This window comes from Asterias amurensis, chromosome 16 (assembly GCF_032118995.1).
Source record: "Asterias amurensis chromosome 16, ASM3211899v1".
Lineage (NCBI taxonomy): Eukaryota > Metazoa > Echinodermata > Asteroidea > Forcipulatida > Asteriidae > Asterias > Asterias amurensis.
In genome coordinates, this window is record NC_092663.1 from 13,111,283 (window position 1) to 13,135,316 (window position 24,034).

General features: G+C 39.2%; 1 protein-coding gene across 1 annotated transcript; it reads left to right on the top strand.

Annotated features, from left to right (window-relative positions):
- Positions 1–503: 503 nt before the first annotated feature.
- LOC139949209 (uncharacterized) lies at positions 504–22,845 on the top strand. Its single transcript, XM_071947604.1, has 14 exons — positions 504–522; positions 7,283–7,560; positions 8,496–8,538; positions 9,560–9,886; positions 11,898–12,224; positions 13,276–13,602; positions 13,908–14,240; positions 14,990–15,316; positions 15,623–15,955; positions 16,705–17,031; positions 18,704–19,030; positions 19,579–19,905; positions 20,809–21,135; positions 21,415–22,845. The coding sequence occupies exons 1-14, from the start codon at positions 504–506 to the stop codon at positions 21,741–21,743; spliced, it is 3,951 nt and encodes a 1,316-aa protein (XP_071803705.1). The 3' UTR covers positions 21,744–22,845.
- The last annotated feature ends 1,189 nt before the right edge of the window (positions 22,846–24,034 follow it).

Consider the following 24,034-nt stretch of genomic DNA (forward strand, 5'->3'; position numbering starts at 1 on the left):
AGGGAGCCGTTTTTCATAATGTTTGATACTACCAACAGCTTCCCAATGGTAGTTTTTAATACCAAGTAAGTTTTTATGCTTTATTAATTTTGAGTAACTACCGTTATTGTTCCAGTGCCTTAAATGTTCATGACATACTCCATGGTTCTAAATTCAGATTTCACATTATTGTGAAGGAGTTTTGAACTCGAGTGAACAATAATTATAGCTACTCTGAATTTTGAACTAGCGAAATTAAAATGCAACAAGTTACTGATAATTATAATTAAGTCACGCAAAAGGTCAGTTTTGAAGGATGGCGTTTATTAAATTGCGTTTAATCATTTGGAAATTATTGGTCAGCGGACCATTATCTCAGCTCCCCCATATACTACCAGTTCACATTGAATACAGAGCTAGAGAAAGAGTGACGTTCTTGTTCAAACGCGTGACTTGGTTCTGGAAAACAAAACTTGCGAATTTTATGGACGCGGATGACTGTTTGAATGCTAGAAGATTAAACCATGGCGTTCTCTTTGAGAGGTAAGTAGCAGACGCAGATAGTCCACTTGCTATCAACGTACAAAATAGAGCAGCAGAGCCTGTAGTCCTGTAGGCAAGATTTGCATGTGATAAAATAGGCTTATGCCTACTCCAAAATTATTTGGACATGATTATATTAATTATAAACTTACTTGGTAAGAAGCACTCTAGCTGTTGATACATTATTAGCAACTATTTTGACTACAGAAGAATTTCATTCGAAGATAAATTTAGCTGTTCCGGCCTACTGTCGGAACAGGTATTGGGTTTTTTTTCGTCGAAATTTTAATTATTTTTTTAGATGTTCCGGCCTCCTGTTTGAACAGATATTATTTTCGTCGAGATTTTTTATTATTTTTGAACAGGTATTGTTTTGTCGAGATTTTTTAGTGATTTGTATTATTAGTAGTATTCTTTGTTTCGGCCTTAAAACCCCTCTGCATTTGTACACGGTTTTTTTCTTCAAGCCTAGGTTCCTTAAAAGTATAAAGTCAAAATTGTTCAATCTTATATCAATTCAAGCTTATAGAACATAAGCTTTACTCTAAATGTTAAATGTTATAAATACAAAAATTCTTAATTAATTAATCGTGTTATCTTAAATTGCATATTTAATTGGTACTTTGCAGCACCATATCTCAAGAGGTTAACAACGGCCCACTCCCATGCTTTAATAAATTCTGAAAACTAAATAATGTTTTCAAGGTGTGTTTATTGTTTGTCCTACAATAAAGTTAAACTGTTTTTCGTATGAGCGCAGCGAAGGAGCATGAAAAGACTCTTTAAGGTATAAAGCCGGAGGTTACTTTTTTTTCTTCATTAGTAGTCGGGATATTACCTAAAAATCACAAACGACTCTTCATGTAGGTCACCTTATAATCATATTTTTTATTTCTTTTTTGTTATTAATTGGATTGGACTTAAATCGCGCCTTTTGACAGCCCATCTTCACCAAGGCCTATACGCAGTGTACACACATACTGTACAGTGTACACCATACAGATGTACGTGTGAACCATTTATTATTCTTTTTGACTAGATGGTAAAAGCCGCAGGTAACCTTTTCGACGGAAAATTACCAAAAAATCACAAACGACTCTCTATTTATGTCACCTGATAACCATTATTTTTTTACATTTTTATTATTTATGAAAAAGGATTAAAATTACGTCTTTTGATAGCCCGTCTTCACGGGGCCTATGCAGTGTACACACATACGTGTACACCATACAGACGTGTAAAGCAATTATTATTCTTTTTGACTAGATGGTAAAAGACGGAGGTAACCTTTTTTTCTTTATTACTCGTCGGATGATTACCAAAAAATCACAAACGACTCTCTACATATGTCACCTTATAACCAGCCGGAGGTAACCTTTTTTTCGAGTGGATTTGGGCCCAACTTCATGGCTCTGCTTACTGACGGCCGAATTCTGCGCCGCGATCCGCCAAATTTCTGCACTATAGCCGGCCTTGTAAGCGTAGGTGGAGTACGCACGCGCACAAACCAAAGTTCCCCGCTAACCCGTGACCATGCCTGCCTTAAGCACAACATTCACAGCATCCGCAAGCGCCGATCTAGAGCTTCCGTAAGCGCCGATTATTTGCTTACGGTAAGCAGAGCCTGGGGGCCGTTTTTAGTTTAGTGAAATCGGCCCCTGTCTTTCGGTTCAAACCGGTAGATGGAGCGAATCAAACCTTGATGAACCAAAGGTTCGAGAAAATGTAAAAACGAGTAGGCCTACCGATATTTTAGTATTGTTCAATAAAAGGTGTTTCTTCATGCAAAACAAACATAAAATTGATCGGCGTTCTGACCCAGAAAAATTGCTTCTGCACAAGCCCACTAAACTATTCATACTATAATGGGTGTGACGTCACACCACTGAATCTTTGTACAGTCTGGCTATAGAGATTATGTCATCATCACAATAATATTTTGGTTGGGCTATTTTGGGAGTCAATTGACTCAAAATCATCGCTATTTTACTTCCATGTTAACATCGTAAAATAGCGATGATTTTAGGTATCGCATGTTTACGCGCTTGCATTTCTTCTAAAAGAGACCTTTGCGATGATGATTAAAATTGTAAAAATCCAATGTGTAGATCGATCTATGGTTTGAAGGCACCGGACACTATTGGTAATTACTCAAAATAATTGTGAGCATAAAAACTTCTATGGTAACAAGCAATGTAGATAGGATTAAACATTGTGAGAAACGGCTCCCTCTGAAATAACTTAGTTTCCGATAAAGAAGTAATTTCTCACTACAATTATTTGATATTTGAGTTCGAGTCCTCAGCTGAGGTCTCGAATTCAAGGCAACTGAGAGCACACAACTTGGGCGGACAATGGTGTTTTTTCTTCCTTTATTAGACGATCTCCCCGTTGGTCACGGCGGTTTTCTTGCTCAGAAAGGCACTGGACACCTCTGGTAATTGTCAAAGAGTAGTCTTCTTATACGTGGTGTATCTCAACTAATTTGAACTCAATAAGTCGAAGTTGCGAGAGAATAATGGAAGAACAACACTCTTGTCGCAGAAGTTGTGCTTTTAGATGGCATACATTCGAGATCTCAACTGAGTAAATTCAAATGTTATTTAAGTGAGATATTACTTCTTTCTCAAAAACTACGTTACTTCAGAGGGAGCCGTTTTTCATAATGTTTGATACTACCAACAGCTTCCCAATGGTAGTTTTTAATACCAAGTAAGTTTTTATGCTTTATTAATTTTGAGTAACTACCGTTATTGTTCCAGTGCCTTTAATGTTCATGACATATAGCTACTCTGAATTTTGAACAAGCAAAAGTAAAATGCTACAAGTTACTGATATAATTAAGTCACGCAAAAGGTCAGTTTTGAAGGATGGCGTTTATTAAATTGCGTTTAATCATTTGGAAATTATTGGTCAGCGGACCATTATCTCAGCTCCCCCATATACTACCAGTTCACATTGAATACAGAGCTAGAGAAAGAGTGACGTTCTTGTTCAAACGCGTGACTTAGTTCTGGAAAACAAAACTTGCGAATTTTATGGACGCGGATGACTGTTTGAATGCTAGAAGATCAAACCATGGCGTTCTCTTTGAGAGGTATAAGTAGCAGACGCAGTTAATCCACTTGCTACCAACGTACAAAATAGAGCAGCAGAGCCTGTAGTCCTGTAGGCAAGATTTGCATGTGATAAAATAGGCTTATGCCTACTCCAAAATTATTTGGACATGATTATATTAATTATAAACTTACTTGGTAAGAAGCACTCTAGCTGTTGATACATTATTAGCAACTATTTTGACTACAGAAGAATTTCATTCGAAGATAAATTTAGCTGTTCCGGCCTACTGTCGGAACAAGTATTGTTTTTTTCGTCGAGAATTTAATTATTTTTTAGATGTTCCAGCCTCCTGTTGGAACAGATTTTATTTTCGTCGAGATTTTTTATTATTTTTGAACAGGTATTGTTTTGTCGAGATTTTTTAGTGTTTTGTATTATTATTATTAGTATTCTTTGTTTCGGCCTAAAACCCCTCAGCATTTGTACACGTTTTTTTCTTCAAACCTAGATTCCTTAAAAGTATAAAGTCAAAATTGTTCAATCATATATCAAACTTAAGCTTAGAACATAAGCTTATAAATACAAAAATTCTTAATTAATTAATCGTGTTATCTTAAATTGCATATTTAATTAGTACTTTGCAGCACCATATCTCAAGAAGTACTCGGCCGATTTTGAATTTGTTTTTTGTAGTTATTGACTCCTGGGCATTGGAGATTAGCCTTTGTGTAACCGTGACCCCCAAGTTGACCTTTACTCCCGCGTCAACCGGAAGTTGGACCACATCTCAAGAACCATCAAACTGATTTTCATTTTTTATTTTTCAGTTTAAGACTCTTGGGCATTGGAGATTAATATTGAAAAACCTTAGGCATTAAATATTAACTTTGACAAACCGTGACCCCATGTTGACCTCTACATCCGGGTCAACCGGAAGTGGGACCATATCTCTAGAATTACACAACTGATTCTCAAACTTTATTTTGCAGTTGTAGACTCCTTATGAATTAAATTATTAACTTTGAAAAACCAGGACTCTACTTCTGGGTCAACCGGAAGTTTGACCATATCTCAAGATCTACACAACCAATTTCCAAGCTTTTTTTCAGTTATAGAATCCTTAGACATTGGGGATTCATTTTGGAAAATCGTGACCCCATGTTGACTTTTACTTATGGGTCAACCGGAAGTGGGACAAAATCTCAAAAAGTACACAGCCGATTAAAACAAAAATCAGTTATAGACTCATTGTGCATTGGAAATCAGCCTTGGATACCGTGACCCCAAGTTGACATTTGCTTCCGGGTCAGCCAGAAGTGGGGCCATATCTCAAGAACTGTACAACCGATTGTAAAACTTTTTTAGTAAGCTTTGAGATATTTCCTTTTACCCTATCCCCATTCTGACCGTTCTACTTCCGGGTCACCCGGAAGTGGAGAAGCGAAATATCGTGGAGATCTCTAAGAGCTAGAAATATTGATAAAAAGAGACAAAACTTATCATGCGAGAAGTGTGTGCAGCAAAGTGAAAATAACATCTAGAATTGTGAAGAGGCAAGACGAGTGATATTGATCTAGCGGGTTGTGGTTTATGTAGATGACGCAACATGTGAATCCTTTCAGTGATTCTTACTACACACTTAGTTATTTTTGTAACGACACTTAAGTTTAATATTAAAATTCACTTCATGTTATGCTTACTAAGTGTATGTGTTGAAACATTATTAAGTATAGGCGGCTTATCTTAAATGTTTTGTTTTCTTCTCAAGATTACAAACAAGTATGTAATACATGTATTTTAGGCAATTATAAAAAAACTGTACGCCAATTCAGAGGTTGATAGCTAAGATGATGTCAACCCCAATAGGCAAAGGCTCAAAATACGGTGCAGTCATGTTGTTGGTAAACTTTTTTTCGTAGAAATTATTATTTATTGTAAATCTTTTGGCTCCAGAAAACTAGGGGCTTTGTATGTAGCAACCAAGCAGTCATCAGAACTTATGCTGACGTGTAATATAAAACTTACTGAAGCGAAATATCATAGAGATCCTTGAGAGCTAGAAATATTGATCAAAAGAGACTCGAGAAGTGTGTGCTGCAGAGTGAAAATAACATCTAGTTTGAAGAGGCAAAACGAGTGATATTGATCTACAGATTGTGGTTGATGTATTTGACGCCGCATGCGAAGCTCGTCTGTGTTTAAAAAAATTATACAGCTCAATAGCTTGGATGACAGCACAGTAACTTTGTCAGCACTAAAGGCAAAGGTTCGAATCACGCTGCAGAAATGTTGTTGGTAAACTTGGTTTCTTTTCACAACTTATTTTTCAATTACTAAGTAGAAATACAATTTTAAAATGTGGAGCTTAATTTCATTTTTAACATTCCATGAACCAAGAAATTGTATACAAGGTAAAACTGACATCAAAACAGATGCTGACGTGTCATCTAAATCTACTAAGCAATTATACGAAGATCTTTGAGGTCTAGATTAATTAATGTTGATCAAAAGTGACACCAAGTTGTCACGAGCGAAGTGTGTGCTGCAAAGTGAAAGTAATATAGATTTGCGAAAAGTCCGGAAGAGTGATAATGATTTACAGGTTGTGGTCGACGTAATGTATAGCAACTAATTAGCCTTGTTTCAGCAATTTTAATTTTAAACTTTTTCTTCTTCTTCAAACTGAATGTTTATGAACAATAAAATATTTTGTTGAGTAATTGTTTGTAACGATTTATATGTTTAAAAAATAGATGCAGTTGTTTGGGGGGTGACTCCGCCTACCCATTTTGTGACGTCAATCGAGGCAGACTTTGCCTCGATCGAACATCGATTACACGTACGTGCAAGTACATGCAAGTCCTAGTCGTGAGTTTGTACGTTTCGAAAAAAGATTAATTTCTTGCATTTTTCCGGCAATGTCCTGCTGGATGCGGCAAAACAACTAAAGATGGGGTCAGTTTTGCAAATGGTCCGGTCCGACGTCGTATCCAGCGCTGTGTGCAGCAAACATTTCGAGCCGTCGTGTTTCGAGAATCCGGAATACACCACACATTTTGACATGAAAAGAAAAGTTCTTTTCTAAAACATGACGCCATTCCAACATTTTTTCCAGCTAGTGTGAAGTCGAAAAAGGTATCCGAAAGACGTGACGAACCTAAAAGAGCATTTGCCTAACGTGAGAAAAATCGGGTATTGTTTCAACTTTGAGGGCATGTTATTAGCTTGCGCCAAGCGTCACTGTCTTGTGTTGGCACTGCATGCGATTCACCGTGCTGGGTAATCCGAGTGGACCGTCCGCACAGCAGCCATACAGTGCGCCAAGACGTAGTGAACGGGGCCAGACTACTCAATTCTCTTCAAATATCGCGCCTCGATTGACCTCACGAACAGCGCTCTCTCGGGTCGAGCCTACTTTTAAATTTATAAATAAAATGGAAACTGGTTTTTTTTAACTCTTAGTTAACTGTTTATTACTATTCTACTCACCAAAACACATTATTTTAGTGACAAAAGCTTTAATTTGACAAAATACCACTTCAGGTGACTTTAATTAGCCAACGTCGTTGCACCCATACCTCAAAAAGTATTAGGCCGATTGTCAAATTTATGCTCGCTCTATTTGCTTACGTTTCAGTATTTTCAAGCTCCTGTTTAAATCTTAGGTGAATAAATAATTATTTTAATCTGATTACAACAGTCATGGTCCTCATAGCATCACTCTGCGTCACGTCATCAATAGGAGCTCGCGTCATCGCCAACTTTCGCCTGAAGCCAGGCAATGAGTTTCCCCGTCTGAACCTACCGATGTACACCTATCAAGCGTGTGCTGCTGCTTGTATGTCGGCTGATGGCTGCACATCATTCAACATCGATCCTTCGACCAAACGCTGCGTGTTGGGTGAGGCTGCGGAACAAACAGAACAGCAGCAGCAGTCAAACAGTGTAATACAGTACGACAGTAACATTTTCCAGCGAGTAAGTATAATACGAATCTATACACCCATCAATGTAAGCGTTGTGCCGTGATGGTTGTGATGATTTTTCAGAACTCCTTTTTAGCACAAACGAACAGGTTCTTCGAAATGTAATACTTTAATTTTCATCAGTTTATTGTTGCATAATAGGCTATGAGAAATAAACTCAACTAAAATTTAGAATACATAAACTAGCTCTACATCAGCGGCTGACCTTTGGGGGTTGAGCGGATTGGGGGCAAGATTAGAGGGGAGGCATGATGGAGTTCATATTTAAATCGATAGTGTTACTTTCGTTTTCTAATTAGTTTGTGAGCCCAACAGACAGAACCTGTGTGCATACCTAATAATAAATAGGATTTGCAGAACTGAGAAGTCTCCCGCAAACCCCCGAACATCTACTCCGCGGTAGAATAAAGCAAGACAGTTCTCTATGAGAACAAACTCTACCTAGCAAGTAGATACACACATGGTGTTACCGCAAACCAAATATATATTCATATACCTATTTTGTGCACAAAAATTGCCCTCCCCCACTTTTAAAAGTGTTCCGCCGCCGTTGGTGGTGCCTAATAACCGAACCCCCCCCCCCCAACCCCCTGCCCCATGGTATATGTCACTGCAGTGATAGACAGAGAGAGAATACTACTCAAACTGGGTGCGTTCGTTTAGCTTCCCTGGGTCGACCCCGGTGTGTGGCGGGTTTTTTTTTTCCAGGACGAACGTGGGTAATTATCTGCACACGTTCGTCCTGGAAAAAGAAAACGCCACACACTGGGGTCGACCCGGGGACGCTAATCGAACGCGCCCACTGATTTGTTTGTGTGTCACTGTATGCCGCCCTCCCGTAATGCGATGAGCGATTGTATTTGATTAGTTTGTGTTTACAGTACGGTTTTTTTATGGATACATTTTCACATTGATTTATTGTTACAGAAACAGTGTTCCGTTGAGGAGATCTATAGTGTACCAGTGAATGGTAAGTGACAACACACTTTTATCTTTAATTTTTATATGGGTAAAGCCGCTGTGAACACTGGTTTAAAAATATTATAAATGATTGATAAGGATTAAAAGAATAAATTCATTGTTTAATTTCTGTCTTAAAGGAACACATTGCCTTGGATCGGTCGAGTTGGTCTTTGGAAAGCGTTTGTAACCGTTTTTTATAAAATGCATATGGGTAGAAAGATGTTGTAAAAGTAGAATACAATGATCCACACAAACATGCTTCGAAATTGCGTGGTTTTCCTTTTACCTCGTCGACTAACACGTCGGCCATTTATGGGGGTCAAAATTTTGACTCCCATAAATGGCCGACCATGTTAGTTCGCACAGTAGAAGGAAAACCACGCAATTTCGAGGCAAACGTGTGTGGATCATTGTATTCTACTTTTAAAACATCTTTCCAACCATATGCATTTTATAAAAAACGGTTACAAACGCTTTTGTTTTGACCAACTCGTCCGATCCAAGGCAACGTGTTCCTTTAAATGAACTGGACACCGTCACATTATCGGCAATTGCTAAACATTATTGAAGTAAAACAAGTAACGCGTTTTTTTTAGAATTAATTTAACACTTCAGGCCTGCAGCCCCTGTGGGCAAGTGAAAGCACACAAACACTTTGGTTATCTTTTGTGAGTTATTTTAATATTCATTGATTCAATTAATTACTATGTATGTTGGGGTGGTGTTGAAGTGCGGGAGTATATGAAGGCGACCAAATTCATGTTTTTAAGACAAATTATAAATTTCCTGCCAAATCAGTATTCTTCAATGAGTTTGGGGTTATTTATTCTACTGTCACTTTGCTGCTGTTGATGTGCCCGCCTTTTGGACTCCAAGAAAAGTTGCTCCGTGCATGGAGGAATAATTCCTCCATGCTCCGTGTAAGCACTTTTCTTGGGATTCTTTAAGTGAGCAAAGCGTCTTAAATATTCTGCTTATATGAATAGTTAAAATCATATCAATCTCAAAGTTTTCCTTTGTCTCTGCAGTACTCGTTAATAACCCGGTCTTTAGAAGCCCTATTATGAGTCAAAATCACCTTGAAGCTGAGGGTACCTGCAGTCAGTGCGAGAAGCAGCTGTGCTCATTGGCTGATTTAAAAAATGCCCATGACGACGGATATCGTGATGACCAATGGGGCTTCACTAGCGAGCTTCAACATAAGGCAAAGGTGACGTCATGTGATGGTCTCCTCACAGAAGATGAATGCTACTCCTTCGTTGAAGGCAATGCTGACAAAGGTCTCATCCCATTTGCCCCCAACATCAATTTCAATGGATCAGCGTACTGTTGTCCCATTGACAACGAAGAACAGCGTGAGTATAGACCGCTTATTGTGATGGCCGCCGTCTTTGGTGAAAGCTGAACGCGTGAAATGCTATCATTGGCTGACAGTCTTGCGCAGCGCGTACACGCGTGCACCTTTTCATAGTTTTTCACCAAAGATGGCGGTCAAAGACACCATGTGCAATCCAGCAATACATAATTAGCCAAGACTGCGAAACGTGCTTATGGGAAAGCTAGGTGGCAGCAGAAACAGTAAAGTGATAATTATAGACCTTATCGCAAGTACTCAGGTTTGATCGCTAGCTAGACCAGTATGAACCTCATTCAACAGTTGGCGCTTGCGCAATTGGGTATTTTGCGAAAAGGTCCAATTGGTTGAGACTCCAAAAACAAACAATGCTAAAGTCTAAATAATCAACAATTTTCAATAATAATGTTAAAAGTCTCTCAACCTCTTGAAAACCAGTCGAATGTATTTTAAAAACACTTAACTTCAGATTCTTTCCAATTTCTGGCAGGTCAGTCATTTAAAAGGTTTGATTAATGTATTACCCAAAAAAAAAAAAAAAAAAAACCCGATAATGTGTATTTTTCTAAACCGACTTGCAGCCAGTTTAGGAGGCACACCTTTTATTGCAAAGCAAAATAGGACCAACTTTAAAGCCCAAATTTTATCAACATTCATCAAAGGTTGAAACCAAGAACTCTTGTGATTTATCTTATAATTACACAATCTACGAGCTGCATATAACCCCCAAAAGGTTATCATAAAAAAAATAAGTCGTTGGTTTACTACGGGGCATGAATATTTACGAGAAGGCATAGTACACTCAAAGCCGTTTCTTGTTATTGTTTACAAATGAAAAAAACTACAACAAAAGTAATTGCTATTATAACACCCCTTGCAAGTATTCTGCCTGCTCATTGGTTTAGAGCGCGTCACATGACATGTCTTAGTTTTGCTAGACAACGGCCGTGTGATAGTGCGTCGGTTTGCCATGCGCTAGTCCGAAGACTAGCACACGGCGTGCAGTACCCAGACGTCCGTTGCGTGTACGAGGATGATAAATTAATAGTCTGTAACCATTTCGGATTGCACGACACTACATGCAGCACAGTAAAAGTGTTTGCAATCTGTATTCGCGTCGTCCGTGGATTGCAGCATTCAGGTCTGTAACTTAATAATAATAGTACAGTATTTAGAAATATTTGGGGTGTTATAAAACAAATATTGACTGCTTGTACTCGTGCAATGGTTAAAAACTATGACTCCCTCGGTGATCCCCGTAGCGTTCTATTTCCCCTCGGCTTCGCCTCGGGAAAATAGAACGCTCCCGGAGATCACCTCGGGAGTCATAGTTTTAACCATAGCACTCATCGAAGCAGTCAATATTCGTATACTATTCCGTGGCTGATACTTACACAGCTTTGTCGTTTCTCTGTTGCCCATGAATATATATAAATCTTTCGAACACGAGGAAAGTATCCAAGTGGTCGGCCCGAATTGTGTTTCCTTTAAAGAATAATTATTTTGTTCCCTCAAAATAATAATTAGTTCCACAGGAAGGTAAATGGAGAAATAAGATAAATGAACTCCGTACTCACAATTAAAAGGATATATATAGGAGTCTTCTTGGCTATTAAAAACATGACTGTCAAATCATTCTGCATCACATCGACGTCATTTTTGGAGAAACCAAAAGTTGATAATACCCCGACTTTACTGAACAGGTTAAATTATTGATTGATTGATTTATTTATTTATTTATTTATTTTAAATCTTCGGACAAAATTCTTTGTTGGCAGGGGCCGTCCAGGGTAAGGCAAAAGTTGTTAAAACTGTCATCAAAGCGATGAGCCCTCCCAGACCTCTTGAAGAGCAAAGCAACATTTCGCGTTTTGTTACCTCGAAACAATATTTTGCTCCCTCGAAATAATATTACCTTCACCTGAAACCTAGTGCCCTCGATTAATACTACTTTTCGGTATATCATTCACATGTTTGTTCTGTTTTTAGTTCATTGTGTTTTTTTCCTACAGATTATCCAATCTTAAGATCAACCAAGAGTTATCCGAGTGACGAACAATCCCAACCCCGAGCTCGGTGTGCAGAATGTGGTCTGCAGCTATGTACACTCGCCCAGTTGAGAGCTGCTTATGAAGCCGGGTTTCGTCACAGTGGTTGGTACCTGTACGATAAAAAGGACCGAGTAGCAATGGTCAGTCAGTGTGGGGAATGGCACTACGTAAGGAATGAGTGTTATTATGAGGTGGAAGGAAGTTACACAGAGAGCTTGATTCCCAACATCCGCCGACCAGGTAGGATTGAACGTCCAATATGCTGCCAAAAGTGTCAAGTGGATACAAGTGAGTAGAACCATGTAGAACCATGCATTAAAAAATCATTCAAACCAAAGTGTTTTAAAGTATTTGATAATGTTTTAAAATTGTATAACTCGTAAATGATTTTTGGATGTGAGAATCAATGTGTGGTGAAGAGGTTTTCAACTAGTGGTTTAAATCCGCGCCGACGCCTGGACTTGATAATTTTACCGAGACGAAGTCGAGGTAAATTATCAAGAACCAGGCCTCGGCGGGTTTAAACCACTAGTTGAAAACCGATTCAACACACTTTGATTCTCATTCATAAATACCTTTTCGGTAAAAGAAAATCAACACTTTTTGGTCAAAAGGTAAAATAAACGCAAAAACTATTGTTCAATGATTTCTTTCAACACAACACCCCTCCATCTATGAAATGGTAAGGCCCTTGATCGGGTAAACAACTCCTTATAAGGAGATGCTGTGCGCGTCGCGCGTATCGCGTGGTGTGGCACAACTGTTCAGCATAGATATAGAATTAAATAACTAGATCGGCCGCGCGTACATACGCGCCATTGCCTTTGTAGAAAAAAAATTGTTCGCCATGGACGCGGTAAAAAATTCACGTTCGAAAGGCGACGCGCGAAAATGAACACGGGAGATAGGCCTTTAACGCGCTAAATGTCACGTGCTGACGGCAACAAGTCACGTGCTGACGGCAACGCACAGAAAATGTACACGGGAGATAGGCAATGGCGGCCCCCATGCCAGAACCCGCGTATGTACGCGCGGCCGATCTAGTTATTCTATTCTATATCTATGCTGTTCAGCCGTTGCTCTCGACCAATAGGAATGAAGAAACTGTCTTATAACCACAGGTGCAAGCTCGCGTGTCTCGTCCATGTTTCAACACTTTTTACTGGTGTTATATCATCCGTTCAAACAACCCCTCGTGATGCCCTCTTGACCAATCAGAATGGATAAACTGTCTTAGATATTTATGAATATCAATTATAGATGCATGCATATGGTCGCGTACGAAATTTGAGAATACAAACAATTGACAAGTTATATGTTTTCTCACAATGTTTTTCAGGATATCCCATCTTCAAAACTGCGGAGTCATATCCAGTAGCAAACCTGTCCGATGCTCAGAACCGCTGCAATCTGTGTGGCATGCGGTTATGTACTACGTCACAACTTGAAGCTGCGTACAATACAGGATATCGTGAAGACACGTGGGGTTTGATTGACACCAAAGGAAGACACGCAAAAGTTTCTTCATGTGACGAGTTCTCCAATTCACCAGACGAGTGTCACTTTATTGTAGACGGCAAATCCAGCGAAAGCCTCATCCCACATACAAATACCACAGCTACTAGTGATCCCGCGTTCTGTTGTCAAAGATGCGATATTTTCACCAGTAAGTATAGAACGGCAGGCATAAAACAACCACCAAGACAACAAATGTTGTATGCAGGTCATTTGAACAATGACACAATAATATTATAAATCTTGATAAATCACGAAGGTTATATAGCCAAAAAAGCTTTGCAGTATTCAAAATATCGGATTGACTCCTTCCACACGTGACACGCAACGACTGTGCTACGAAATTATTCGAGGTAACAAAACAACTGTGCATCAAATGTTGCATTTCCATCAATGGCTGGCTACATTATTTATTACATCTGCTCTAAAAAAAAAAAATTGTTTTTATATCGTCAGATTATCCAGTATTTAGATCTATTGCGAGTTACCCGAGTGACGAACAGTCCCAACCCCGTGCTCGGTGTGCAGAATGTGGTCTGCAGCTGTGTACACTCGCCCAGTTGAGAGCTGCTTATGAAGCCGGGTTTCGTCACAGTGGTTGGTACCTGTACGATACAAAGGACCGAATAGCAAAGGTCAGTCAGTGTGGGGAATGGCACTACGTAAGGAATGAGTGTTACTATACGGTGGAAGGAAATCGAAGTTACACAGAGAGCTTGATTCCCAACATCCGCCGACCAGGTAGAATTGAACGTCCAATATGCTGCCAAAAGTGTCAAGTGGATACAAGTAAGTAGAACTATGCATGTACAATGTTTTATTTTATAACTCGTAAATAAGGGAATCAATGTGTGGTGAAGAGGCTTTCAACTAGTGGTTTAATCCCAACGAGGCCTGGTTCTTGATAATTTTACCGAGACGAAGTCGAGGTAAATTATAAAGAACCAGGCCTCGGCGGGTTTAAACCACTAGTTGAAAACCGATTCAACACACTTTGATTCCAATTCATAAATACCTTTTCGGTCGAAAACATCATCACTTTTTGGTCAAAAAGTAAAATAAATGCAAAAATTACATTGTTAAATGATTTCTTTCAACACAACACCCCTCCAGCTATGAAATGGTAAAGCCCTCCTCCGCCCTCGGCCCCGGGTAAACAACTCCTTATAAGGGATCATGCTGTGCGCGTTGCGCGTATCGCGTGATGTGGCACAACTGTTTCAGCCGTTGCATGCTCTCGATCAATAGGAATAAAGAAACTGTCTTATAAGAACAGGTGCAAGGTCGCGTGTCACGCCCATGAATTAACACTTTTTACCGGTCATAAACATAGGTTTATACATACCCACGTGACGCGCTCTCCACCAATAGGAATAGCGAAACTGTCTGGGGTATTTATGAATGATTGTTTTTATGTGAACAAGTATATTTATTTTCATTATAGATGCATGCAAGCATTATAATGATCGCGTACGAAATTTGATAATTGACAAGTTTAATGTCTAAGAATTGCGTGTTTTCCTCACAATGTTTTTCAGGATATCCCATTTTCAAAACTGCGGAGTCATATCCAGTAGCAAACCTGTCTGATGCCCAGAACCGCTGCAACCTGTGTGGGATGCGGTTATGTACTACGTCACAACTTGAAGCTGCGTACAATACAGGATATCGTGAAGACACGTGGGGTTTGATTGACACCAAAGGAAGACACGCAAAAGTTTCTTCATGTGACGAGTTCTCCAATTCACCAGACGAGTGTCACTTTATTGTAGACGGCAAATCCAGCGAAAGCCTCATCCCACATACAAATACCACAGCTACTAGTGATCCCGCGTTCTGTTGTCAAAGATGCGATATTTTCACCAGTAAGTATAGAACGGCAGGCATAAAACAACCACCAAGACAACAAATGTTGTATGCAGGTCATTTGAACAATGACACAATAATATTATAAATCTTGATAAATCACGAAGGTTATATAGCCAAAAAAGCTTTGCAGTATTCAAAATATCGGATTGACTCCTTCCACACACGTGACACGCAACGACTGTGCTACGAAATTATTCGAGGTAACAAAACAACTGTGCATCAAATGTTGCATTTCCATCAATGGCTGGCTACATTATTTATTACATCTGCTCTAAAAAAAAAAATTGTTTTTATATCGTCAGATTATCCAGTATTTAGATCTATTGCGAGTTACCCGAGTGACGAACAGTCCCAACCCCGTGCTCGGTGTGCAGAATGTGGTCTGCAGCTGTGTACACTCGCCCAGTTGAGAGCTGCTTATGAAGCCGGGTTTCGTCACAGTGGTTGGTACCTGTACGATACAAAGGACCGAATAGCAAAGGTCAGTCAGTGTGGGGAATGGCACTACGTAAGGAATGAGTGTTACTATACGGTGGAAGGAAATCGAAGTTACACAGAGAGCTTGATTCCCAACATCCGCCGACCAGGTAGAATTGAACGTCCAATATGCTGCCAAAAGTGTCAAGTGGATACAAGTAAGTAGAACCATGCATGTACAATGTTTTATTTTATAACTCGTAAATAAGGGAATCAATGTGTGGTGAAGAGGCTTTCAACTAGTGGTTTAATCCCAACGAGGCCTGGTTCTTGATAATTTTACCGAGACGAAGTCGAGGTAAATTATAAAGAACCAGGCCTCGGCGGGTTTAAACCACTAGTTGAAAACCGATTCAACACACTTTGATTCCAATTCATAAATACCTTTTCGGTCGAAAACATCATCACTTTTTGGTCAAAAAGTAAAATAAATGCAAAAATTACATTGTTAAATGATTTCTTTCAACACAACACCCCTCCAGCTATGAAATGGTAAAGCCCTCCTCCGCCCTCGGCCCCGGGTAAACAACTCCTTATAAGGGATCATGCTGTGCGCGTTGCGCGTATCGCGTGATGTGGCACAACTGTTTCAGCCGTTGCATGCTCTCGATCAATAGGAATAAAGAAACTGTCTTATAAGAACAGGTGCAAGGTCGCGTGTCACGCCCATGAATTAACACTTTTTACTGGTCATAAACATAGGTTAATACATACCCACGTGACGCGCTCTCCACCAATAGGAATAGCGAAACTGTCTGGGGTATTTATGAATGATTGTTTTTATGTGAACAAGTATATTTATATTCATTATAGATGCATGCAAGCATTATAATGATCGCGTACGAAATTTGATAATTGACAAGTTTAATGTCTAAGAATTGCGTGTTTTCCTCGCAATGTTTTTCAGGATATCCCATCTTCAAAACTGCAGAGTCATATCCAGTAGCAAACCTGTCTGATGCCCAGAACCGCTGCAACCTGTGTGGGATGCGGTTATGTACTACGTCACAACTTGAAGCTGCGTACAATACAGGATATCGTGAAGACACGTGGGGTTTGATTGACACCAAAGGAAGACACGCAAAAGTTTCTTCATGTGACGAGTTCTCCAATTCACCAGATGAGTGTCACTTTATTGTAGACGGCAAATCGAGCGAAAGCCTCATCCCACATACAAATACCACAGCTACTAGTGATCCCGCTTTCTGTTGTCAAAGATGCGATATTTTCGCCAGTAAGTAAAGAACGGCTGGCATAAAAGAATCACCAAGACAACAAAATGTTGTATGCAGTTCATTTGAACAATGACACAATAATGTTATAAATCTTGATTAATCACGAAGGTTATAATAATAGCCAAAAAAGCTTTTTAGTATTCAAAATATTGAATTGACTCCTTGCACACACGTCACACGCAATGGGCCAGATAAATAAAAACTAGCATTTGCTTTTACTAGTCTTTTACTTAACTTCTTATAAATAAAAGAAAGCCTTAATATTGCTAGTAATTGGTCGAACTAGTAGGTAAAATCAATGCTTGAGGGACTCTTCTTATTGAGATGTAAATAAAACCGACATTTTACTATTACCTGATAGTTTCACAAGATACTGGGCCGTGTAAAGGCCAGCATTAACAAAATGTCGATAAGTTTAAGATCAGGCATGAGAATTTGCTCAAATCTCTATAAATAATCTTTTACTGGAAAAACACCATTTACTTGAACGGATTAGTAAGTGGTCGGAGAAAAGCACAATAGCGGGGTATTCAGGAGTATAACAATAGAGGCATGGACTCATAGATCAATAGCGATTAACTGAAATGCAGGCGGGGCAGTTTCCACTTAGTTAAGTTTTTGATGCCAACAGTGGCTATGAGGAAACAGCCAGCCTCTCCACGCCAGAGCTCCAGAGATTGGTTCTTTTAGAGCAAATAAAGTACACAACAAATTTATAAGTAACATTTATAGTTGGATCATTAGGCCAAGGGAAAAATAACCCTTTAATACTGACGCGATACCGAGCCATATATGCAACACTGTTGTTCAAGTAAAATCTCAAGCTCCTCATGTAGTAGCTTGTAAAAATATTAGTAATTGCTACAGTATGTTAGTAAAATGTCGTTTTTAATTTATATGTCTATAAGTGAAAGGTAATCCAGCGAGCAAAATGTTCATGCCTGATCTTTTACTTTTCAGTCTTCTTGCTAATGCTGGCCCTTTAACTTGATAAGTAATTGCTAGTTTTTATTTATCCGGCCCAATGACTGTGCCACATTCACAATTTTTAGTTAAAGGGCGTAATGATTTGCACTTTTTTAGGTTTTTAAACGAAATGGCGCATTCAGAATTAGTATGAAGATGTTGTCAGGTGTGTCGGTTTCAACTTTCCGCCGTGTTCAGTTTTCCGAATGACCAAATACGGTAACATTACGTCATGCGACGCCTGCGCACAGCAAGCGAAAGTAGTCAATTGTTATTATGCTTTACTGAGGCCCGGAAAACTGAACACGGCGGAAGACTAATACCGCCACACAAAGATGCTCAGTGTTATTCAATAACTTATCAAGTTTTCTTGGTTGTATCTCTAACTACTACACGAGTGTAGTTGTGGTTTTGTGTTTGCTTTCGTCCATTAGTATCCAATACGCCTGAAAATCAATAAATGGGAGGGCGTGCACGGTTTTCCCACTTGTTTTTGTTTAAAGACAAACTTACTCATAATGTCTTTCTACAATTAAGGTTAATATTTATTTTAAAATGACCTCATAACAGCTTGAAGATGCTTAAGAAATGCTCCGAGGTAGCAAAACAACTCTGGATGCTTGCAATGTTGCATTTATGTCATTGGCTGGCTACATTATTTTTCTACATCTGCTCTTAACAAATTATTTGTTTGTTTCCCTTCAGATTATCCAGTATTTAGATCTATTGCGCGTTACCGGAATGACGAACAGTCCCAACCCCGTGCTCGGTGTGCAGAATGTGGTCTGCAGCTGTGTACACTCGCCCAGTTGAGAGCTGCTTATGAAGCCGGGTTTCGTCACAGTGGTTGGTACCTGTACGATACAAAGGACCGAATAGCAAAGGTCAGTCAGTGTGGGGAATGGCACTACGTAAGGAATGAGTGTTATTACGAGGTGGAAGGAAGTTACACAGAGAGCTTGATTCCAAATTACCACAACCGAGGTGCGATTGGAAATCCAATATGCTGCAAGAAGTGCCGGGTTGATACAAGTAAGTGTTCTGGACATGTCTGTATATCAATTGAAAATCATCCAAAACAATTTTGCGCAGCGTTCACACATGTCAAGTTTGATTACTTTTTTTTTGCTAAAGAGTGTTTATAAACGCCTTAAATTTCGTGCTTTATAATATCTGTTGTAATTTTGTTTTTCATTTAATTACTTATCGATAAGTAGCGCGCTGCCTCGCAGTATAAAGAATTAACAATATTATAGGCCTATTGTTCATTTTTGTTGTGCGTTTTTTGTTCTTGTTTGTTATGCTTCATTAGGATATCCAATCTTCAAGACATCCCAGAGTTACCCTAGTGCTGATCTAACCGAGGCAAGAAGTATATCCATATCTGCTCTAGAATTACAAGGGTCTTGGGTTCGAATCACACCCGAGTAACATGCCTGTGATATTTTTTTCACAGGACTCGGGAAAGTACTGAGTATACTTAATAATTAATATTATCCATATCCTTTATAGATGCATGCATATAATGGTCGCGTCCGAAATGTCTAAGAATTGCGTGTTTTCCTTACAATGTTTTTCAGGATATCCCATCTTCAAAACGGCGGAGTCATATCCAGTAGCAAACCTGTCCGATGCTCAGAACCGCTGCAACCTGTGTGGCATGCGGTTATGTACTACGTCACAACTTGAAGCTGCTTACAATACAGGATATCGTGAAGACACGTGGGGTTTGATTGACACCAAAGGAAGACACGCAAAAGTTTCTTCATGTGACGAGTTCTCCAATTCACCAGATGAGTGTCACTTTATTGTAGACGGCAAATCTAGCGAAAGCCTCATCCCACATACAAATACCACAGCTACTAGTGATCCCGCATTCTGTTGTCAAAGATGCGATATTTTCGCCAGTAAGTATAGAACGACTTGCATAAAAGAATCACCAAGACAACAAATGTTGTATGCAGTTCATTTGAACAATGACACAATAATATTATGAATCTTGATTAATCTCGAAGGTTATATATAGGCAAAACATCTTTGTAGTGTTCAAAATATTGAATTGACTCCTTGCACACACGTCACACGCAACGACTGTGCCACATTCACAGTTTGTAGTTAAACGGCATAATGATTTGCACTTTTTTAGGTTTTTAAACGAAATGGCGCATTCAGAATGAGTGTGAAGATGTTGTCAGGTGTGGCGGTTTCAACATTCCGCCGTGTTTAGTTTCCGAATGACCAAATACGGTAACATTACGTCATGCGACGCCTGCGCACAGCAAGCGAAAGTAGTCAATTGTTATTATGCTTTATTGAGTCCCGGAAAACTGAACACGGCGGAAGACTAATACCGCCACACCAAGATGGTCAGTGTTATTCAATAACCTAAATGCAAAAAATAGTTAATGGCCTGACGTTTCGACCCTAGCAGAGTCTTTCTCGAAGATAACTTAAATAACTTATCAAGTTTTCTTGGTTGTATTTCTAACTACTACACGAGTGTAGTTGTGGTTGTGTGTTTGCTTTCGTCCAGTATCCAATACGCCTGAAAATCAATAAATGGGAGGGGGAGGGCGTGCACGGTTTTCCCACTTGTTTTTGTTTAAAGACAAACTTACTCATAATGTCTTTCTACAATTAAGGTTAATATTTATTTTAAAATGACCTCGTAACAGCTTGAAGATGCTTAAGAAATGCTCCGAGGTAGCAAAACAACTCTGGATGCTTGCAATGTTGCATTTTCGTGAATGGCTGGCTACATTATTTTTCTACATCTGCTCTTAACAAATTATTTGTTTGTTTCCCTTCAGATTATCCAGTATTTAGATCTATTGCGCGTTACCGGAATGACGAACAGTCCCAACCCCGTGCTCGGTGTGCAGAATGTGGTCTGCAGCTGTGTACACTCGCCCAGTTGAGAGCTGCTTATGAAGCCGGGTTTCGTCACAGTGGTAGGCACCTGTACAATACAAAGGACCGAATAGCAAAGGTCAGTCAGTGTGGGGAATGGCACTACGTAAGGAATGAGTGTTATTACGAGGTGGAAGGAAGTTACACAGAGAGCTTGATTCCAAATTACCACAACCGAGGTGCGATTGGAAATCCAATATGCTGCAAGAAGTGCCGGGTTGATACAAGTAAGTGTTCTGGACATGTCTGTATATCAATTGAAAATCATCCAAAACAATTTTGCGCAGCGTTCACACATGTCAAGTTTGATTACTTTTTTTTGCTAAAGAGTGTTTATAAACGCCTTAAATTTCGTGCTTTATAATATCTGTTGTAAATTTGTTTTTCATTAAATTACTTACCGATAAGTAGCGCGCTGCCTCGCAGTATAAAGAATTAATAATGATATAGGCCTATTGTTCATTTTTGTTGTGCGTTTTTTGTTCTTGTTTGTTATGCTTCATTAGGATATCCAATCTTCAAGACATCCCAGAGTTACCCTATTGCTGATCTAACCGAGGCAAGAGGCAGCTGTGCATTGTGTGGAATGGAACTGTGTTCACTCGCCCAGTTGAAAGCAGCCTATGATGCCGGTTATCGCAGCGGTGGCTGGGGTCTGTTTGGTGTTCAAGGCAGGCATGCTCAAGTGGCTTCGTGTGGGACTTTCTGGGAAGATCCAAATAAATGTTACTTTGTTGTGGCAGAAAATTCTACTGCTAGTGTTATCCCTAACATCCCCTCGTCCAGAGAGCGCGAAGCTGCTTTTTGTTGCGAACGTGGCGTAGACTCATACTAGAGTATACCTACACTTGACTCAAGTCCCAATCCCGTGCCGTCGCTAGGAAACTATTGTTTTGTGATGCTCTGCATTCCTCCACAATAGCTAGATTTTGACGGCGGATATGCTAAATGGGACCTCTCGTACGAGATCGGGACTTGAATCAAGTCTATAGAGTACGCTACTCGAGCACCATGGCAAGGTATACGCAAGGCGGTGAAGATGGGACAGATGGTTTAGGGTGAGGTACTGGCAACAACCTATCACCTTTAGTATTTGTTCCTGTTAATTAGTTAAGTTAATTTCGTAAAAGAGTATATCTAATTTTTTGCTCCTTGTGGTTTTGTTTAGTTTTAATAATCATCGATCAACTACATGTATTTGAAGTCATGTATTGGTAGGGCCTGGCCAGACTGAAAAATGTACTCGGGCTTGGTCTCAAGTAGCCGGTGTCAAAATACGGTTGTCTAACTATAATGTTAACTTATTAATGTAATAAGGTATGCTATTGCTATTCATATTAGAGGAAGTATAATAGGCTCTACTTTCTGGGAAAAGTAAAATAAAGTGTTTTTTGATGATAATTTTAAGTAGTTGTCACATCAAACACACAGAAATTAGTCAAAACTTCAATAAAATGCGCTCGCGTTGATATTTACAATACTCTTTGTTTGCACTTGCACTTGCACTTTTACTTGATATAGTGCGTAACTTGTCATTAATTGATCCTCGTTGTATAGGACTTTTTTAGGGCCAATGTTGAATGAATTTATCTTTAAATTTAGATGAAAGGTAATTTTTGATCGGTTGTAGCAATTATTTTGAAACCCTAAAGCCTAGTCGAACTTTTTTTGCAGTTCAACTTCTTTGAGAAACAGCGAAGTTTCTTGTGAGCTTTTCTTATATTCAAATAAGGCATGATATCAACGTGGTGTTATGTCTGAAACCATTCTAGAACTTGTTCGTTAAGAAGTACCTCTCCGGCGTTAACAACATTTCCTGGCATGATTAATTGTACTGGAGCGAAGTTTATTTTTAGAAACATAATTTCGAACAGCTATCCTCGTAATATTGCATAGAATGACCATTGCACATTTTCATTGTTGAGTTGTTTTGAGATACCCAAATAAAACGTAGCTAATACTAATTTGCTGTTTAAGTTGTGTTCGGGTGTCAACGGCAATTTGAAGTTGGGGAGCCATTAACAGAACGTGTAGTTGGGGGAGCCATGATTGAATATGTAGTTGGGGGATACCATTACTGAACGTGTAGTTGGGGGAAATTATTGAACGTATAGTTGGGAAAAAATTATTGAATGTGTAAATTTGGGTCTGATCATAACCTCCTAATGGCTAAGATACAAAACAACATGCAGACAAACAACCGGGAGAACCCGACACACACAAAAACCCCAGAAATTAAACAACGGTGGTTTGAATACGGTCAGACACCATAACAACCATAAAACGGGGTAGTATATTCATTAGTTTGTGCAGTAACCACTTTTATTTTGTTCTCGGCTACTTTTTGCGCTTATAAACACAGGACACCATTGGTAATTGTCAAAGACCGGTCTTCTCACTTGGTGTAGCTTAAAGAAACACGTTGCCTTGGATCGGTCGAGTTGGTCTTTGAAAAGCGTTTGTAATCGTTTTTTATAAAATGCATATGGGTAGAAAGATGTTGTAAAAGTAGAATACAATGATCCACACAAACATGCCTCGAAATTGCGTGGTTTTCCTTTTACCTTGTCGACTAACACGTCGGCCATTTATGGGGGTCAAAATTTTGACTCCCATAAATGGCCGACCATGTTAGTTCGCACAGTAGAAGGAAAACCACGCAATTTCGAGGCAAACTTGTGTGGATCATTGTATTCTACTTTTAAAACATCTTTCCAACCATATGCATTTTATAAAAAACGGTTACAAACGCTTTTGTTTTGACCAACTCGTCCGATCCAAGGCAACGTGTTCCTTTAACATTATGCATAAAATAACAAGCCTATTACAAATTTGAGCTCAATAATATTGGTCGTCGAAGTTGCAAGAGAAAAATGGAGGAAAAAACGCCCTTGGCTTGAACAAATTTTGAAATTTGGGTTGTCTACTTTTCGACCGCCAGTCACTGGCAAAAAGTAAATTCAAAATTTCTTCGGGTAGAAATTTGGAAATTTGCTTTGGTGCAAATGAAAAATCCAAATTTCTAATAGGAAGAACGAATTTTGAAATTTGGGTTGTCTACTTTTCGACCGCTAGTCATTTGTAAAAAGTAAATTCCAAGTTTCTGCTCGCAGAAATAGAAGATTT

What these genes read in the sequence shown, in the direction of transcription:
- LOC139949209 (XM_071947604.1), top strand. An exon ending in AAGATGCGATATTTTCACCA is followed by an intron (nt 15,317 to 15,622) that starts GTAAGTATAGAA and finishes TTATATCGTCAG; the next exon opens with ATTATCCAGTATTTAGATCT. An exon ending in GAAGTGCCGGGTTGATACAA is followed by an intron (nt 19,031 to 19,578) that starts GTAAGTGTTCTG and finishes AATGTTTTTCAG; the next exon opens with GATATCCCATCTTCAAAACG.